Source organism: Somniosus microcephalus, chromosome 3 (genome assembly GCF_052327205.1).
Source record: "Somniosus microcephalus isolate GS21.2 chromosome 3, FLI_Smic_1.0, whole genome shotgun sequence".
Taxonomy (NCBI): Eukaryota; Metazoa; Chordata; class Chondrichthyes; order Squaliformes; family Somniosidae; genus Somniosus; species Somniosus microcephalus.
Genome location: NC_140989.1, coordinates 108,346,428 through 108,366,456, shown reverse-complemented (window position 1 = coordinate 108,366,456; position 20,029 = coordinate 108,346,428). Strand labels below are relative to the sequence as shown.

Below are 20,029 nucleotides of genomic sequence, written 5' to 3'. Positions count from 1 at the left end.
AACAGATTTGCTCCGACAACGGACCACAGTTTGTGTCCGAAGAGTTCCGGAGGTTCTTGAAAAAGAATGGGGTAAGGCATTACACATCCGCCCCGTATCATCCAGCCACAAATGGATTGGCTGAGAGGTTCGTACAAACCTTTAAGAAGGCAATAAAGGCTATGTACAATGACAACATTCCGCTGCAGCACAAGGTGGACAATTTCCTGTTCGCCTACCGGAATGCGACACATGCAGTCACCAACCAGGCCCCAGCCATGATGTTCTTTAACCGAAGGTTAAGATCTCGCCTGGATTTGCTCAGACCAAACGTACGAAGAGATGTTGAGAGTAAGCAATTCCAGCACATCCATGAGAAGCCAACAAGGAGCTTCAATATAGGGCAACCAGTCTTGGCCCACGACTACTGAACAGAAAAATGGCAGCCAGGAATGATATGCACATGGCAGGGCCCACTAATGTACACAGTGGACGTTGGGGAGAGCATCGTGAGATGCCATGCTGACCAGATCCTAGAGTCACAGGAACAAGTCAACCCCATGCCTCGCCCATACGTACCTGGTGATGAACCCGACGTACAGGTAGCATCTACCCCAGAAACAGTAGCATCGGAAGCTGATGAACCAACCGACGACAGGGGGCCAGAATCGCCTCCGCACCAATAGCAAGACACTCGGGAAAGGCGCTATCCAGAAAGGATCAGGAAGCCTCCCCAAAGACTGAATTTATAAATAGACTATTTTCAGCTAATGTTGCATGTTAACAGTGTTAATTGTAATTAGTTTGATATTTAATTGTTAAATGAGTGTTATGGTACTGTTAATCTAAAAGGGGAGGAATTGTAATGTATGTACCTTTTAAGGGGGGAACTACTTTTTACAGCTCATGTATACTGTAGTACCGGCAGTGACCACACCTGTATATAACGCTGAGTAGTAATCTGTACAGATCAGTTGCAGTCTGAGCCACGTTGAGTAAACACCTATTGTACCGTTCTCCGCAGTCTGTGTCTTATACACGGACATAACACTAATGCCATAGGGCAGCTATACTCATACATGCAAGCTATATTGTCCTTGCAAGGTGCATGCATGACTTTCAGAATACAGAAGAACGATATTGCAGAGGGAGCTAGATGAGATCCATGTGCAAATGCGAATGGTAGGAATAAGTGCACAAGGACAGACAAGCTGACACATTCCCAAGATTGAATCCATCCAAGGTCACGGCATGGTGCATACATAATAAATGCTGGCTCTCCAGTGTTTGCAGGAGAAGTTGGCCTTCAATACCAGGTTGTGTGCTGCAACTCTGTCTGCCCTATGAGGAGGCAATTATGGACAATCTAAATGCTGAAGCCTTGGAAGAAATCAAGGAGCAGAGGTTGCAGGGCAGCACACATCTGGATTGTACCACTTGACAACACACACTGATATATATCTGCAAATGGGAAACCTGTGTTTGTACTCATTTTGTGTTTTCTTTTCCTTACATAGATAAGCTAGAATCCAGAGACGCTCTGGTAGGTCTTTCACTCTGGAGTGCACATCACTGTAGCCGGACTACATCACGCAAACATCAGCATCAAGGCTCTTGTGGGTTACCCACCCCCTTTAAACTTTCCATCACCATCAAAGAGTTGTCAAACTCTGGAAAAATTTGCCAGCACATGCAGTTGTAAGAAAGGGTTAATTTGCTCGAAAGCTTTGTGATAGCATTTATACTTAACTAACTATCATAATGAGCAGCTATGGTATCGAGCACAGCGAGTCAGCAAACCCTATCCTTTTATTGAAGCCGGTACAAACCTCAGTTACGATGCTTGGAAGACAGGACATGATCAGGAATCTGGTACAGGCATGCATGCACCGTGGTGATGTGATCAAAAACAAGGAGATTAAAGGGACAAGGAAAGTAAGTGTGGTATGTACACAGTGAGCGCAGATTTGCTGCAAGCATTAAAAAGGGAACTGGGTGAGTTCCTGAGTGTGGCCAACATAACTGCATATAGAAGGGAGGTTAATATTGGGGAATCTCCCAGTCACTGTGATCTCCTGGAACTTGTTTGATTCCTTTTGGGGGGTCAAAGAGGAATATCCTAGAGTTTTTTCCTAAATTAGTCTAAGGACTTTTTTCTGTTTATTTGCCTCTCCCAGAAGATTGCGTTGGTGGGGGCAGATGATGGGAGTGATAGTGAGTAGAAATCACACCATGACAGAATAGAACAGGCTTGATGGGCCAGCTGGTGTTGACCTGTCCTACGTTTGTTTATATTTGGCAAAAGAGCCTTTATGTTAATTCATTCTTGACCAAGAATTTTTTTTTTTATTCGTCCCTGGGATGTGGGCCAGCATTTATTGCCCATCCCTAATTGCCCTTGAGAAGGTGGTGGTGAGCTGCCTTCTTGAACCACTGCAGTCCTTCTGGTGAAGGTACTCCCACAGTGCTGTTAGGGAGGGAGTTCCAGGATTTTGACCCAGCGACGATGCAGGAACTGCGATATATTTCCAAGTCAGAATGGTGTGTAACTTGGAGGGGAGCTTGCAGGTGATGGTGTTCCCAAATGCCTGCTGCCCTTGTCCTTCTAGGTGGTAGAGGTCATGGGTTTGGGAGGTGCTGCCGAAGAAGCCATGGTGAGTTGCTGCAGTGCATCTTGTAGATGGTACACACTGCAGCCAAGGTGCACTGGTGGTGGAAGGAGTGAATGTTTAAGGTGGTGGATGGGGTGCCAATCAAGTGAGCTCCTTTGTCCTGGATGGTATCGAGCTTCTTGAGTGTTGCTGGAACGGCACTCATCCAGGCAAGTGGAGAGTATTCCATCACACTCCTGACTTGTGCCTTGTAGTTGGTGGAAAGGCTTTGGGGAGTCAGGAGGAGAGTCACTCACTGCAGAATTCCCAGCTTCTGACCTGCTCTTGTAGCCACAGTATTTATGTGGCTGGTCCAGTTAGATTTCTGGTCAATCGTGACCCCCGGGATGTTGATGGTGGATGATTCGGCGATGGTAATCCCATTGAATGTAAAGAAGTGGTTAGACTCTCTCTTGTTGGAGATAGTCATTGCCTGGCACTTGTGTAGCACGAATGTTACTTGCCATTTATCAGCCCAAGCCTGAATGTTGCCCAGGTCTTGCTGCATTTGGGCATGGACTGTTTCATTATCTGAGGAGTTGCGAATGTAACTGAACACACTGCAATCATCAGCAAACTTCGCCATTTCTGACCTTATGATGGAGGGAAGGTCATTGATGAAGCAGCTGAAGATGATTGGGCCTTGGACACTGCCCTGAGAAACTCCTGCAGCGATGTCCTGGGGCTGAGATGAATGACCTTGAACCACCACAACCATCTTCCTTTGTGTTAGGTGTGACTCCAGCCAGTGGAGAGTTTTCCCTCTGATTCCCATCGACTTCAATTTTACTAGATCTCCTTGATGCCACACTCGGTCAAATGCTGCCTTGATGTCAAGGGCAGTCACTCTCACCTCACCTCTGAAATTCAGCTCTTTTGTCCATGTTTGGACCAAGGCTGTAATGAGGGCTGGAGCCTAGTGGTCCTGGTGGAACCCAAACTGAGCATCGATGAGCAGGTTATTGGTGAGTAAGTGCTGATTGATAGCACTGTCAATGACACCTTCCATCACTTTGCTGATGATTGAGAGTAGACTAATGGGGTGGTAATTGGCTGGATTGGATTTGTCCTGCTTTTTGTGGACAGGACATACCTGGGCAGTTTTCCACATTATCGGGTAGATGCCAGTGTTGTAGCTGTACTGAATCAGCTTGGCTACAGGCGCGGCTAGTTCTGGAGCACAAGTCTTCAGTATGGCAGCCAGGATGTTGTCCGGGCCCATAGCCTTTGCTATATCCAGTGTGCTCAGCCATTTCTTGATATGACGTGGAGTGAATCGAATTGGCTGAAGACTGGCTTCTTTGATGGTGTGGACCTCAGGAGGAGGCCAAGATGATTGCAAACGCTTCAGCTTTGCCTTTTGCACTCGTGTCCTGGCCTGTCATCATTCAGGATGGGAATATTCCTGGAGCCTTCTCCCCCCCATTAGTTGTTTAATTGTCCATCACCATTCACAACTGATGTGGCAGGCCTGCAGAGCTTTGATCTGACCTGTTGATTGTGGAATCGCTTAGCTCTGTCTGCAGCATGCTGCTTTCGCTGTTTAGCATGCATGTAGTCTTGTGTTGGGGACTCGGCCAGATCGGTCAGTAGTGGTGCTACCGAGCCACTCTTGGTGATGGATGTTGAAGTCCCTCACCCAGAGCACATTCTGTGCCCTTGTTACTCTCAGTGCTTCTTCCAAGTGGTGTTCAACATGGATGAGTACTGATTCATCAGCTGAGGAAGGGTGATAGGTGGTAATCAGCAGGAGGTTTCCTTGCCCGTGCTTAACCTGAAGCCATTAGACTTCATGGGGTCTGGAGTCAATGTTGAGGACTCCCAGGCCCACTCCGTTCTGACTGTATACCACTGTGCCACCACCTCTGGTGGGTCTGTCCTGCCAGTGGGACAGAACATACCCAGGGATGGTGATGGAGGAATCTGGGACATTGGCTGAAAGGTATGATTCTGTGAGTATAACTATGTCAGGCTGTTGCTTGACTAGTCTGTGGGACAGCACTCCCAATTTTGGCACAAGTCCCCAGATGTTAGTGAGGTGAACTTTGCAGGGTCGACTGGGCTGGGTGTGCCATTGTCGTGTCTGAAGCTGAGGTCGATGCCGGGTGGTCCGTCCGGTTTTATTCTTATTATTGTTTTCATAGCGATTTGTTACAATGGAGTGGCTTGCTGGGCCATTTCAGAGGGCAGTTAAGAGTCAACTGCATTGCTGTGGGTCTGGAGTCACATATAGGCCAGACCAGGTAAGGACCAGGTAAGAATTTGTCTATTCTGCAGACATTGAGGTGACATGAGTCAACCTGTGGATTCGTAATCCAGTATGGCATTCATTTTGACTTAAACATGATAGGACCAAATTTCTGTTCAAGTATTCATGGTTCATGCGTATACAGAGAGCTACATGGCACCTTGTTCCATGAGAACAGCACCATAGATGAAAAATCCTGTTTCCCCGGTAGGCATTGGAAAAATCCTATGGCATCGAACTTCAAGGCTGTTATGACTTTAACTATCAGTGGGACATCAGTCATATTTACAGGTTTCTAGCCTACAAAGTTGGTAGCACTCTGTTCTCTGATGTAGACAATTGGACTGAATTTGTACGTTGCAGAGTGTGCGGGTTTGCGAGCAGGTGGGCAGTAATGTCTTACCATTCACTCCAACTGACAAGGCCACTTCCCAGGTAGCAGGCAAAAATGGACAAGACGGGAAAGTGGTGCAAAGAAATAATTTTACGTGGCTCATAACTTCAACAGAAACTTAATCCTCTAACATTTTATAACACACCCATGTGCATACCCTTGTGCATCTACAATTGTGTCTTTTTTCTCTTTCTGCTACTCCTATGAAATGCAACCCCTATGGCTTCAGCAGAGGTAGAGGCAGGCAGCTCACTTCCCTGCTCTGACTGCTTAGGCAATTTTGGCTGATGTCCTCTGGGTTTTGGAGCCTATGAGGTCCTGCCAAAGACTGCCAGTCAGTTTAACATCAGTTGTGGGGAAGCTACTAGAATCTATCATTAGGAATAGAGTGACTGGGCACTTGAACAAATATGGAACGTAGGAACAGAAGTAGGCTATTCAGCTGCTCGAGCCTGTTCCGCCATTCAATGAGATCATGGCTGATCTGCGACCTAACTTCGTATACCCACCTTTGGCCCATATCCTTTAATACCTTTGGTTAACAAAAAGCTATCAATTTCAGATTTAAAATTAACAATTGGTCTAGCATCAATTGCGATTTGCAGAAGAGAGTTCCAAACTTCTATCACCCTTTGTGTGTAGAAGTGTTTCCTAATTTCACTCCTGAAAGGTCTGGCTCTAATTTTTAGACTATGCCCCCTAGTCCTAGAATCCCCAACCAGCGGAAATAGTTTCTCTCTATCTACTCTATCTGTTCCCCATATAACTTGAAATTCAGTGATATTTTAATAAACTTCATTTAAATAATATCAGATGTCCAAGCTGCCACTTCAGAGCTTTGCTAACCATTCAAATCCTTAAATTTCATTGGTTATGAAGATAGACTATTGGTCATAGTCTTACAGCATAGAAGGAGCCTAATTGTGCTTGTGCTGGCTCTTTGAAAGAGCTATCCAATTAATCCCACACCCCTGCTCTTTCCACGCAGCCCTGCAAGTGCTGCCTTTTCATCTGTATATTCAATTCCCTTTTGAAAGTTACCATTGAATCTGCTTCCACCATCCTTTTAGGTAGTGCATACCAGATTATAACAAGTTGCTGCATTAAAAAAATTCTCATCTCCCCCCCTTCTTTTGCCAATTATCTTAAATCTGTGTCCTCTGATTACCGACCCTCCTGCCAGTTGAAACACTTTCTCCATATCTACTCTTTCTTTCTTGTACTCTACTATCAAAACCTCTTAAAGGCAAGTTAAAGCCAGTATCTTCAGACTTCCAATGAGGTTCATAAGAGAAGACATAAGAAGCCCTCAAATTAAATTACTCCCCACCCCATTAACAGAAATAACAACAGAAAATGCTGGAAAAACTCAGCAGGTCAGGCAACATCCGTGGAGAGAAATTTGAGTTGACGTTTCGGGTCGAACCCTTCTTCAAAACTGGAAAGAAAAGAAAATAGATCGAAGGCAGGGCTGCGAACAAGGTTGAAGAGCCAAACGGAGATCCCGTCGAAGAGAAGAGCAGAACTTCTTCAAGGTAGGCATTCCTAGAAGAGGTGTGGCAGTGAACCAAACACTAGTACGATAGCCAGTTTTGAAGAAGGGTTCGACCCGAAACGTCAACTCAAATTTCTCTCCACGGATGTTGCCTGACCTGCTGAGTAAATCGATTAAGAGGCCAGGCTGGGAGAGAACCATTAACAGAATATAGTCTTCCTGGATTCCTTACCAGAAACCAGTTTAACAATGACATTTTTAGATTTGAACATTTGTCACAGATGGCTAAGAGGGACTGATACGTTTTAAAGAAATTATAATGCAAATGACCAAATTGAATGAATGCAAATTAGAATGCAGAGGCCCAAAAGCAGCCCTCTATGTCCCCCGTGGACACGGCTGCGCTCCAGCAAGTACTGGGCCAATGAAACTGAGACTCCAGATAACACCAATATAGAAGTTCGGAGACAGACGATCATTGATTGTAGGGAATATCTAACCATAATTAATGAAAATAGACTCGTGCTTTTCAACATTTACAGTGATAAGGTGGCGAGTCCTCAAGATGTTATGCAAGGCTCAAATAATAGAACTAGAAAAACAAGCCACTAGGAAAAATAAATATTTTTATTATCTAAATTAGTAAATCACTCACAAGGTTATTTGGAGGGAGAAAAGGCTGGACAAATGGGGTCATTTGATTACCGTTTCTGATGGGGATCCGAATTCCTAACCCTGAAACAAAGTTACTATTTTCTCCAGTCCTAATGGGAAAGCGAGTATTGAACCTTAACTATAAAAAGAACAAGGACTCCAGTCACTAGCAGTGGCCCGGGGAGGAAGTGCTCGGGCACCCACCCGGCAGCGTGCAGCAATATTAAAATAACATCGTTCCCTTTAAAACCAAGAATACCGGAGTGCAGCTGGTCACAGCATTGTCCGGGGAGGAGGCGGGATCCCGTCAATGCAGCGTCTCCAGTCACCCAGAGCAACAACCTTGCGGAAGTTGACTGCTCGGCCCCGCTTTGGGTAAGTACAAGGATTCACATGAGCTACTGGCCGAGGGCAAATTTCTTGTTATATATCGGTCTGTTTTGATTATTTTCTCTTTGTTTGGCGGAGGGTTTGGTTTCAAGCCACCCCACGTTTCCCCTCTTTTACCCCTGACACTCTCCCCTTAATTCACTTGTTTTCTGACATAGGAAAACTTTGAGACAGACTCCCTGAGGCACAGTTTGGTGTCCTTACCAACCTCACGTATTCTTTTTGATACATTGAATGTTATCGTTATAATGTCCATTACCGAATAAAAGGGCATGTCGACCTAAATACATCCAAATATGATTTGATTTTCAACTAAAATGATAATTGTTTTGTCGAAGGTAGATTTTCTTCAAAAACGTATGTCTAAAATTAATTGCAAATGTGTAATTTATTCATAAAATATACATTTATGTTAAAATACCCGACTGACGAAATTTTGTGATTCTCTGCTGGCTAGCTTGGAGCACATATAAACTCAGGCACTGCTGTGGGCCACAATTACCCCACAATCCCTACTTCAAAGGCAGCCTGCAGTTGTTTTCTTGCTCCTGTCCTTGCCACATCGTACCATGCCACATCATGCCACTACACCATGTGATGCCACGTCACATCATACCACGCCTCACCACGCCACTCCACACTACACCATGTGATGCCACGCCACATCATACCTCGCCTCACCACACCATACTATGCCACACCACACCTTGTTATAATTAAGGTTCAATACTCGCCATGCCACACCATGCCGTGCCACACCATGCCATGCCGTGCACCATCAAACACCTAAAGAAAGAAAGACTTGCATTTATATAGCACCTTTCACGACCACCGGATGTCCCAAAGCGCTTTACAACCAATAAAGTACTTTTGAAGTGTAGTCACTGTTGTAATGTAGGAAATTTGCACACAGCAAGCTCCCACAAACAGCAATGTGATAATGACCAGATAATCTGTTTTCGTGATGTTGATTGAGGGATAAATATTGGCCAGGACACCGAGGATAACTCCCCCTGCTCTTCTTCAAAATAGTGCCATGGGATCTTTTATGTTCGCCTGAGAGAGCAGAGCGGTTTAACGTTTCATCCGAAAAACGGCACCTCTGACAGGGCAGCACTCCCTCAGCACTGCACTGGAGTGTCAACCTAGATTTTTGTGCTCAAGTCTCTGGAGTGGGATTTAAACCCACAATCTTCTGACTCAGAGGCAAGAGTGCTACCAACTGAGCCATAGCTGACACAAAGGACAGAGAGATAGAAGCAGAAGAGGGTGGAAAGAGAACCAAGACATAGATTTAAGGAGATAGCAGATAAGATAGATAGAGAGACAGAAGCAGAAAAGGAGAGACTAGATTCAGAGGGAGAAAAGCACAACACATGAAGACAGTAGAGACGAGCAAGGGGAGCCATCTGCTCCGACTGACTGCTTCTCATTTTTTCCAATACCTGTTGATAATCCTGCAGTAATGTATATCAAATTATAATTCTTTAATATTTCTTTCATTACAGCTGTCCTTATTTTCCATGACTAAAAATGTCTACACACAGAAAAAGCACCCTTCCTTCTCTCTTGGATGCATACCTCCCACCTCAGCACAAGAAACAGGTAGAACCTGTGATTGCATTTACATAATAAACCTAAGTAATGACCATTGGTCTTCTGCAATACAACAGCATATTTTCGATTGGGTTGCAAGAATAAAACAATAATTTGGACTCTTGTTGAAATAATTAGATAAAGGTGGACAGTACTTAATAAATGTACTAAAAAGAACATTTTATGTATTCATTAAGGTAAAGGATGTCAGACTTGGGGTGGGAAATAAAAAGGAAGAAACACTTGCATTTAGTTTGTGTATTATCACGTCTCACAGGAACATCTCAAAGCAATGTTAACAGTTAATTACTGTGAAGTGCATTGACCTTTTATGTAGGCAAATGGAACAATTTTTTCCTAATTTTGCCCCCAATAATGTACACCCAATGCAGCATGGTCCCACCAGTGTGACACTCTGTTTCCTACACCAACCAACCTTGAAATCTGAGTGAAATTGCTTAACTGTATCTCACCTAATCACAGAGATCAATGGGATTATAATCTGTTACTGTGTTGTACATAGATGCTTTTCATGGCATACCTGATTGTGTATCAAGAGGAATACACATAACAAAAATGCCACAAGGTTTGTATTGTATCATGCAAGTTAAACACAATCACAGTATTCCATGTTTCTTCAATACGGCACGCTGTTACATTGGAGCAAAGGTATTACTCTTCTGTGATTGGGGCAATGAATGCTCTCACTCAGTGAAATCTGTACAATGATACCATCAGAATTTAGGCAGTCAGCAAATAAAATGCAGGGGGTAGTTATTTTGTAGACCTTCAAAACTCCACACAAAGTGTGGGAAAGTATTAAATTTAGCAATGGGGTGGGAGAAAAGTAATCTGTACATAAGTTTCTAAACAGTGAAGCAGGGGCTGGGAAATGAACAAAATCTAAGTGAGCATCAATTATACAGCATACTCAATTGTGTGAGACCAAAGATGCTTGGCTGATGAACAAGAACATTGGTGCCAGGTCAATGGAGAGAGGCTCTGTGAATTAATTGAAGTATGCCACTTTTTGGTACCTCTTACAGAAATCACTGGCAAGGTTCCAAAGCAGCAACTCTTGAAGCATCATTACTATTCAAGGCACTGGCTTGTTAGGTGACAGGTCCATAGGTGCTTGCTGCTTTCTGGCATTTTGCCCAAGTGGTCAGTTTTCTTGTGGGAGCTCAAACAGTGAGTTCATCCATGGAGGCGTCACAGCCAATCCTGACCCTGTCTTCATCTGGAATGAATGCATCCATTTTCCACTGGGGTCAATACACAGTGATCAGGAGTAGGAATCCTGGCTGATTATTTTTCCCCTCTCTAGCCCAAGAGCAAAATTATAGCACACCAAAGTGGGAATTTAATGCTTAAAAACTAAGCAATTTAAAAAAAGGAAGCAGCTTTATATTAAGAGCAGGATGTAGAATGGCTAAAATAAACATTGCAATAGGATATTAACTGTGAACAAATTGAACAAAAAGCATAGTAATGATCCGAATCACTCAGATTTATGAGTTGCTTTATTTCTTACGTTTTTAACTAGAAAGCAATGCAATTTTACAGTATTTGTTGATTAGTAAGCAACAGTGATTACACAGTATTTTGAGGATGTTCCAATTAGAGTTGTACAAAGATTTACTCGAGTAAAGAACAATTTTTCAAGTGCAACCACTTTTTTATTTGTTCAAATCTATGCCCATCTTTTTCTCGACTCCATGTTTGAACCTCTCCATTTGCGCCTGCCACAGCACTGAAGCAACCCTAATCAAAGTCACAAGTAACATCTTCTGTGACTGTGACCAAAATGCACTATCCCTCCTTGTCCTTCTTGACCTTTCCACAGCCTTTGACACGATTGACCACACTGTATTCCTGCGTTGTACAGCTCAGTGGGGCTGCCCTTGCTTGGTTCCACTCTTACTTAGCCAACCAGGCTCCCACCTCCACACCGTTACCTCCACACTGTTACCTCCACACTGTTACCTCCACAATGTTTCCTCCAGAGTTCCCCAAGGATCTATGCTTGACACCCCCTCTTCGACATCTACATGCTGCCTCTTGGTGACATCATCCAACGATATGGGCCTCAATATTAACCCCCCTATAATGGGCAGGAGAGGGTTAAATCGTCAAATGCGTGAAATGCGATGCTACCCTGTCATGCACGCATCTACTGCTGTTTTACTGTGGCAGATGTCGGGGCGTCTGAGTATCCTGCAGTGGAGAGGCAGGTCCATCATTCACATATTTAAATTGGGCTCCCACAGTGCAATTGGGAGCCCAATTTAAAATTAACTGCTGCCGCGCTGGTTTCCCAGGGGTTGGGAAACCTGGCAGTGAAAGAGAGGTGGGAGCTGCCGGCTCCAAAAGCTAAGTGCCTTTTCCAGCACTTCTTGTGGGCCAGGAGAAGCAGGAGTAGTCCTCCTGGCCTCTTAAGTAAGCCTTCAGACTCCCCACTCCTGCAGCAGCCCCCCCCCGATGCCTTCTCTCTCCCCCGCACGGACCGATTTTCGCACCTGTGCGATGTCCGATCTTCGCCCCCCGCTCGATGTCCAATCTTCCAACTCATCCCACTGCCGTGAAGTCAGCTCTTCCTCCCCTGCCGCGATTGCTGACCTTCCACCCCCCTGATTGCAGGGGACCATTCCCAAGGATCCCCGGCTGCAGCCTCCTGCCGCTGATTTTCCTTCCCTGTCAATTTAGTCGGCTGCCGAGCAGGAAACGGATTGAAAAATTGATATTGATGTCCGGCCGTTAAGTTCAGCCGGATCCCCACGTCCCCATCCTTGCTGGGTTCTTTGGCCGTTTTTGGCCTCACCCCGCACCCTCCCCACCTCCCTGTAAATATCGGGCCCATGGGTTGTAATGATCAGTAACATGTCATTCTAGAATGGTACACTAGGTGGAGCTGTATGTTTAGTAAGGGGCTACCCACAAGGCAGTAGTCAAGATGGATGCCTGTACACTAGTCCACATGGCTGAATAAATGACTAGCTCAAGCTAGCTGTTCATAATGAAAATGTCTATTTATTTATGAACATAACATGGTACCAGGATTGGTAATATCTGCTGAACATTGTGAAACGCGACATGGAGAATTTGAAGCCACCGGAGGGTTTGAAACTCACGGGGAATGTCGACTGCAATTGGCGGACTTTCAAACAACAATTCGAACTCTACATTGCCGCCATCGGGTTCGGTACGATGCCAGACGCAAGGAAAATAGCATTGCTGCTCACGGTTGCAGGCCCGCAGGTGATAGAGGTATTTAATACATTTGTATTTGATCAAGAGGAGGACAGAGAAAAAATGGACGATGTGCTAAAGAAGTTTGATACACATTGTTCTCCCAAAAAGAACGAGACCTATGAGAGGTACGTGTTCCGTTCACAGACACAGCAGCAAAATGAGACTTTTGATAGCTTTGTGACCGATCTGAAACTGAAAGCACAGACATGTAATTTCTCTGAACTGAAATCATCCATGATTCGTGACCAGATTGTGTTTGGTATTCATGATAAAAAGGTCAGGGAATGTTTGTTGAGAGAAACTGAACTAACATTGGAGGATGCTGTGAAAATATGCCATGCCAGTGAGCTAGCTCAACAGCACGCAAAGACTTTCAGTGAAATTAATAATAATGCGACTGTAGTAAGTGATAGTGCTGCTGTCGGTGCTGTGTCCTACAAGGGGAAGAAATGTGGGCAGAACAGAAATACAAAGCAATCGGAGGATGGAACTTTTAATTGTAAATGCTGTGGTCACCAGCACCAGTCAAGACAATGCCCAGCGTTTGGAAAAATGTGCACAAAATGTAATGGAAAGAATCACTTTGCCAAACAATGCTTTTCAAAAGTAAAAACAAAGAAAGGGCAACAAGTCAATGTGATTGAGGACACTGATTTAAGTGAGACATTTTTTGTAGGAATGGTGTCATGTGACAATATCGAAAAGGATACAGAAAATGAGCAGCCCTCAGGAATGGACAATGCTGAACATAAAGTTAATGCAGTAAAAGGGGACAAATGGATAATGCCACTGCAAGAAAATGGAGCATTAGTTACATTGAAACTAGACACTGGGGCAAAAGCAAACTTAATCAGTATGAGTGACATTAAAAATATGAAAGAAAAGCCCAAAATACAGAAAAAGTCAGTACTACTGAAGAACTATAATGGACAGAAAATAGATAGCTTAGGTGTATGCAGACTTAAAGTGACAGTCAAAGACAAAGTGCATCATCTCATGTTTTCTGTTGTGGCTGAAGGACTTGATTCACTACTGGGTGACAAAGCTTGTGAGGACTTGGAACTGGTCAAGAGAGTCTACCGTATAAACTGTGCCATAAGCAGACCAGATGACTCGGTGGATTCTGTTGTGAGTAATTTCCAGGATGTGTTCAAAGGATTTGGAGTTCTACCAGCCACTTACAAGATCCAGCTAAAGGAGGATGCTCAGCCAGTGGTACATGCTCCACGGAGAGTTCCAGCACCCCTGCGTGACTGGCTCAAGAAAGAACTGGACAGAATGACCACACTAGGAGTCATCAGGAAAGTTGAAGAGCCAACAGATTGGGTTAACTCCATGGTATGTGTAAAGAAAAAGAACAATGATCTAAGAGTATGCATGGATCCAAAGGACTTAAATGCAAACATAAAACGTGAACACTACCAGATTCCCAAGCGAGAAGAAATCACCAGTGAAATGTCAAGTGCCAGATACTTCACAAAGCTCGATGCCTCACAAGGATTTTGGCAACTAAAACTGGATGAAGAGAGCACCAAATACTGTACCTTCAACACACCATTTGGCAGGTATTGTTTCCTCAGAATGCCTTTCGGGATAATATCTGCATCTGAAATCTTTCATAGAGCGATGGAACACATAATCGAAGGTCTGGAAGGAGTTCGGGTCTATGTTGATGACATCATCATCTGGGGCTCCATACCGAAAGAACACAATGAGAGACTGACTAAAGTGCTACAGAGCATACACCGGAATGGACTGAAGCTCAACAAAGCCAAGTGTCAGTTTGGCATCCAGGAAGTCACTTTCCTAGGAGATAATCATTCTGGTAAAGGAATAGAGCCAGATATGGAAAAAGTAAACGCCATACACAAAATGCCCCGACCCACTGACAAAAAAGGAGTGCTACGCATCATGGGGATGATAAACTTCATTGGAAAGTTAATTCCTAACTTGTCAGCCAAGACAGCCTGTCTGCGAGACCTGCTACATAAAACAAATGAGTTCGCATGGACAGAAAGACATGAACAAGAGTGGATGAACCTTAAAACAGTGCTGACAACCACACCTGTACTCACCTTCTTTGACCCAACAAAGAGAATCAAAGTGTCAACGGATGCATCAAAAGATGGCCTAGGCGTGGTCTTGCTACAAGCAGAGGGTGAAGATTGGAAGCCTGTTGCCTATGCCTCCAGGTCTATGACTGATTCTGAGTGTCGATACGCCCAGATTGAAAAGGAATGTCTAGGCTTGGTAGTTGGACTAGAAAAGTTCCATGGCTACATATATGGACTTCCCACCTTCACAGTTGAGACAGACCACTGCCCACTGGTTGCCATCATAAAAAAAAATCTGAATGAGATGTCCCTAAGGATTCAACAACTCATGATGAAGCTGCAAAGATATGACTTTGAACTGATCTACACACCAGGCAAACACATAGTGTTAGCAGATGCACTATCCCGAGCACCCACAATGAGTCATGTGAGCTCTACTGAGGAAGACGTGTATGTTCATGTGAGTATGGTCACTGCTGCGCTGCCCGTGTCAGACACAAAATCAAAGCAAATAGCAGAAGAAACAGTAAAAGATACAATGTTACAAACAGTAATAGAGAACATTCATCATGGTTGGCCAAAAGGTTCCTGTCCAAAGTACTATCACATCAGGTCAGAGTTGAGTGTCGCAAATGGACTATTACTAAAACAGAACAGAATAGTCATTCCACAGGCTCTACGTCAAGACATGCTCAAAAGGATTCATGAGGGACACCTCAGAATTGAAAAATGCAAAAGGAGAGCAAGAGACACTGTTTATTGGCCTGGCATAAGTAAGGACATTGAGAACATGATAGGCAAATGTGAGACATGTCAGAAACACCAAAACAAACAAGCAAAGGAACCAATGATAGTAGCTGACTTACCAACAGCACCATGGCAAAAGGTTGGTATGGAACTCTTTCATTTGAATGGTAAAGACGATCTAATAGTGATTGACTACTATTCTAACTATCCTGAGATGGCGCTGCTCTCAAGCACATCAGCAAGCAGTGTCATAATGCATGTTAAATCCATCTTCACCAGACATGGAATTCCCAGGATTGCCGTTAACGACAATGGTCCGTGCTTCAACTGTAAGGAGTGGCAACAGTTTGCAGCACATTATGACTTTCAACACATCATATCCAGTCCTCTGTATGCTCAGTCGAATGGTAAGGCAGAGAAAGGTGTTCAAGTTCTCAAACAGCTACTGAAGAAAGCAACAGAAAGCAAGTCTGATCCTTATCTCGCCCTGCTGAGCTACCGAGCCTCCCCTTTAGACTGTGGTTCTTCACCTGCTGAACTCCTAATGGGTCGCAAGTTGTGCACCACGCTACCCTGCTGTGCAAAAGAAAAGCAGAGTAAGGAACTGAGACAGAGACTTCAACTGTTAAAGCTGAAACAGAAATCACACTATGACAAGTCATCCAAAACTCTGAAACCATTGACAAGGGATGATGTTGTCAGGATTGAGGATCCAGATGCATGGAACAGGAAAGCTACAGTTCTTGAGGAAGTAGGACCAAGGTCATACACTGTTAGAACTGAGGAAGGACAGATTCTCAGGAGGAACCGCCGTTCCCTCCTGAAAACACAAGAAACTATCCAAGAGCAAATCGATGACAATGCCGCAAATGAATCTTGTCACTCACCACCAGAACAATCTAACACATACAGGCTCTCATGAAAACACATCAGACTTACCTGTGCTGAGAAGATCCACACGTGAAGTAAAAAAGCCTGATAGACTTAATCTTTGAGTACAAAGAAAACTATAATAAAAGAATGAAAAGCTTAGAGTTCATAAAGTAAAGCTTTGAAAATGTGTTGACTGTTGTGAAGATGTTTATGTCATTATGATTGATTGATATTGATTTTGTTTAACCTCTAAGGAAGAGGGATGTAATGATCAGTAACATGTCATTCTAGAATGGTACACTAGGTGGAGCTATATGTTTAGTAAGGGGCTACCCACAAGGCAGTAGTCAAGATGGATGCCTGTACACTAGTCCACATGGCTGAATAAATGACTAGCTCAAGCTAGCTGTTCATAATGAAAACGTCTATTTATTTATGAACATAACAATGGGTATGCTGACAACACCCAGCTCTATCTCTCCACCCTCTCTCCGCTGCCTCTGTGTTGTCAGACTGCTTGTCTATTATCTAGTCCCATGGGGATGAGCCACAATTCTTCCAGTTAAATATTGAGAAGACTGAAGACATTGTCCTCGGCACCCGCCACAAACTCCATCCCCCTCTCTGGACATTTTCTGAGGCTGAACCAGGCAGTTTGCAACCTCAGTGTCCTGTTTGATCCTGAGCTGAGCTTCTGACCCTATACCCTCTGCATCACAAAGACCACTTCCTTAATATCACCTGTCTCTGCCCCTGCCTCAGCTTATCTGTTGCTGAAACCCTCATCCTTGCCTTTGTTACCTTCAAACTTGACTATTCCAATGCTCTCCCATCTTCTACCCTCCATAAACCTGAGCTCTGCTACCCAAATCCTAACCTGCACAAAGTCCTGTTCATACATTGCCTTTGTGCTTGCTGAACTATGCTGGCTCCCAGTTCCCAACTCCTCAGATTTAAAATTCTCATCCTCACGTTCAAATCCATCCATGGCCTCACCCCTTCCTAACTCTGTAACCTTCTCCAGCTCTCGAACTCTACAATCCTCTGACTCTAGCCTCTTGTGCATCCAGAAATCCCTTCACCTCATCATTGGTGGCCGTGCCTTCAGCTGTCTAGGACCTAAGCTCTGGAATTTCCTCACTTAACCACTGCACCTCTCCACCTCCCTTTCCTCCTTAAAATACACCCCATACCAAGCTTTTAGTCACTCCTCCTAATATCTCCTTTATTGGCTTGTTGATTTTTGTTGATTATACTTCTGTAAAGTGGCTTGGGATGTTTTTCTATATTAAATGTGCTATATAAATACAAGTTATTACTCCCCACTGTTTTCTTCCCTCTCTCTCTTTTCTTCCCTCTCTTCCTGTAGGCACTGATTTACACTTCAGTATAGTTCTAAGTAGCCATACTTTATGCCTGAGCTTAGTCCAATGAGTGTTGACAGGCTTGTTGATCATGGGGGAAATTACAGCTAAGCCCAAATCTGCCTGTACTGAGGGTGAAGAGACATGGGAAATGCCTAACATAGAAAAATGTGAGGAAACAGGTAAAAATAGAGAGTGAGGGGAGGGGAAAAGCAGCTACAAATGCAGCAAATCTGAAATGATAACAGAAAATGTAAGTAAAACATAGTGCGATAGAAATTGGACCTCGCTGCACCGGTTCTATGAGTGTAAAACAGGCACAATGAGGGCCAATTTCTGGGACCACCATCCAGCGCCCCAAGGACACCTGAAAGACATCTGACCCACAATTGGCGCTGAAGATGTTTCAGGCGCCCTTGCCTGCCATCTAAAGTAGGCGTTAGGCCCCTTACATATGCCAAATTGGTCAGCGGGGAGCAGAACAGTTGCTGAGAATGTTGGCTCACATGACCAGATGCACCAGACCCTGCCATCATTCTATTTTAATAATTCTATTTTAAAGGCTAAAATAGGATTTTAAAATAAATAAAATTTTTCAGTGCATTTTTTGTCTTCGTTTGATTTCTAGCATTTGCCGTTTTTTTTTATTTAGAGAAATCTTATGTTAATGAAAGCTTTTTTTCCCCCCTCCCATTTACATGCATTTCATAAAGACAAGTTACTGACTTTAGTTCTTTCATATCCAAAATATAACCTCTGTCTTCTGTCTTATCAATATATTTTGATATTGGAGCCTCCCAATGCCAGACCTTTAGGAGGTGATATTGTTGCTATCTGTGGGTTGGCCTTTCCAGTATATGTTCTTCATTTCACAGGTACAGTATATGACACACTAGTTATCAATCAAAAACACAAAGAATCATTGCTAAGCACTTTGTCATGGAAACGCATGACAACATCCCTTCTTATTCAGTTCCCACCTTTGTTTTTAAAATAGTGAAAGTCACTGCACACTATTCCTGAAGGAAAATAAAATGGATTAACTCTGTGGAGAGCCTGAAAGGAACAAGTTTTGAGAGAAACAGCCTTTCTGGCATACTATGCTTAGTATAACTAGTAACTTGGACAGCTCACATCATCTACACTTAATTGATGACACAAGTTTGCCATACAGACTCTTGTCTGCTTCTCAGATTTATTCAAAGGCCCAACAGTGGGCATCCTCAAAAAGGACAAGGTAATTGCTGCTTGAGGGATGGAAGCATTATTTGCTGGCCTCCATGGTACTCAATGTTGCCATAGCAACAGGGATACAAATACTGCCTTATCTCACAGGCAGTGGAATGAGAGGACAAAGCCTATCCTTCCTTAAATACAGAGAGGAATGAGGCAGGTTTGGCATTGCATGATTTGCTGAAGAATGATAGACCTCGTTGGCGTGGGCTGTATTGTGACAGGTCAGGAAAAAGGCTCCTTCCCACCTAATGTGAGGGCAATTAGAGCTGCTTCAGTCACATTCCCACAGAATTTATAGTCTATAAATTATAGCAAAATGCCTTTTTGGATAAAACTAGTTAACCAGCTCACTGCAGACACTGTTGATGAATTCAGGCTTACCAATTTGTTTACAGCTACATCAATCTTGCTTAGTGTTCATTGCCATCTATTTATAGATTTATTGTTTAAAATGTAGAGCATTTGTTCAGTCCTCACAGAGCTACTAACCAACTGATTTAAAATGTAACTTAGTGTTTTGTTCAGTGAAATATTCTGCACCTCATCAATTGGGAGGGCATCCGTGTGTCTCCAGAATGCCAAGCACTACAACTGAGCTACCATATTGGTGCTAAATACCTCCACCAAAGGTGTTACATCTCTACCTCCACACCTTCCACTTAATGTTAGAACACCCCCTCAAGTTTTTTTCCTAATTGCCTGCATGTCCTCCATGAGAGATGAGCACATAACTGTTTGCCCCTGGCAAACATAAGAATGAACCATTTCCAGGCTCTCTCTCAGAAGTCTTTTGTCCCTGAATTTTACTTCAGAGCAGCTGCCCACAGAAAATAATGTTATTCCAATTTATTTGACAGCCTCTGGTATTCATTTGGTATTGAAATACTTTTACAGTGACATCTCTGTATACAAAACCAATAACTGTCCTCTCTTGAATCCTAGACGGATGAAATACATCTCCACACTTACCACAATTCTTCTTCTTCTTCTTAGGCAGTCCCTCGGAACTGAAGATGACTTGCTTCCACATTAAAAATGAGTTCTCAGGTGACTGACGAGTCCAATGCGGGACCTATAGTCTCTGTCACAGGTGGGG

The 20,029-nt window shown here is 43.7% G+C and overlaps 1 protein-coding gene across 1 annotated transcript in view; it reads left to right on the top strand.

The window, feature by feature from the left end:
• Window positions 1-7,417: 7,417 nt before the first annotated feature.
• LOC147121253 (uncharacterized) overlaps window positions 7,418-20,029 on the top strand; it is a 208,917-nt gene continuing 196,305 nt past the window's right edge. The window contains exons 1-2 of the mRNA XM_085981466.1: window positions 7,418-7,796; window positions 9,320-9,416. Coding sequence (XP_085837592.1) covers window positions 9,345-9,416 — 72 coding nt within the window. The 5' untranslated portion in view covers window positions 7,418-7,796; window positions 9,320-9,344. The remainder of the gene's footprint in view (window positions 7,797-9,319; window positions 9,417-20,029) is intronic.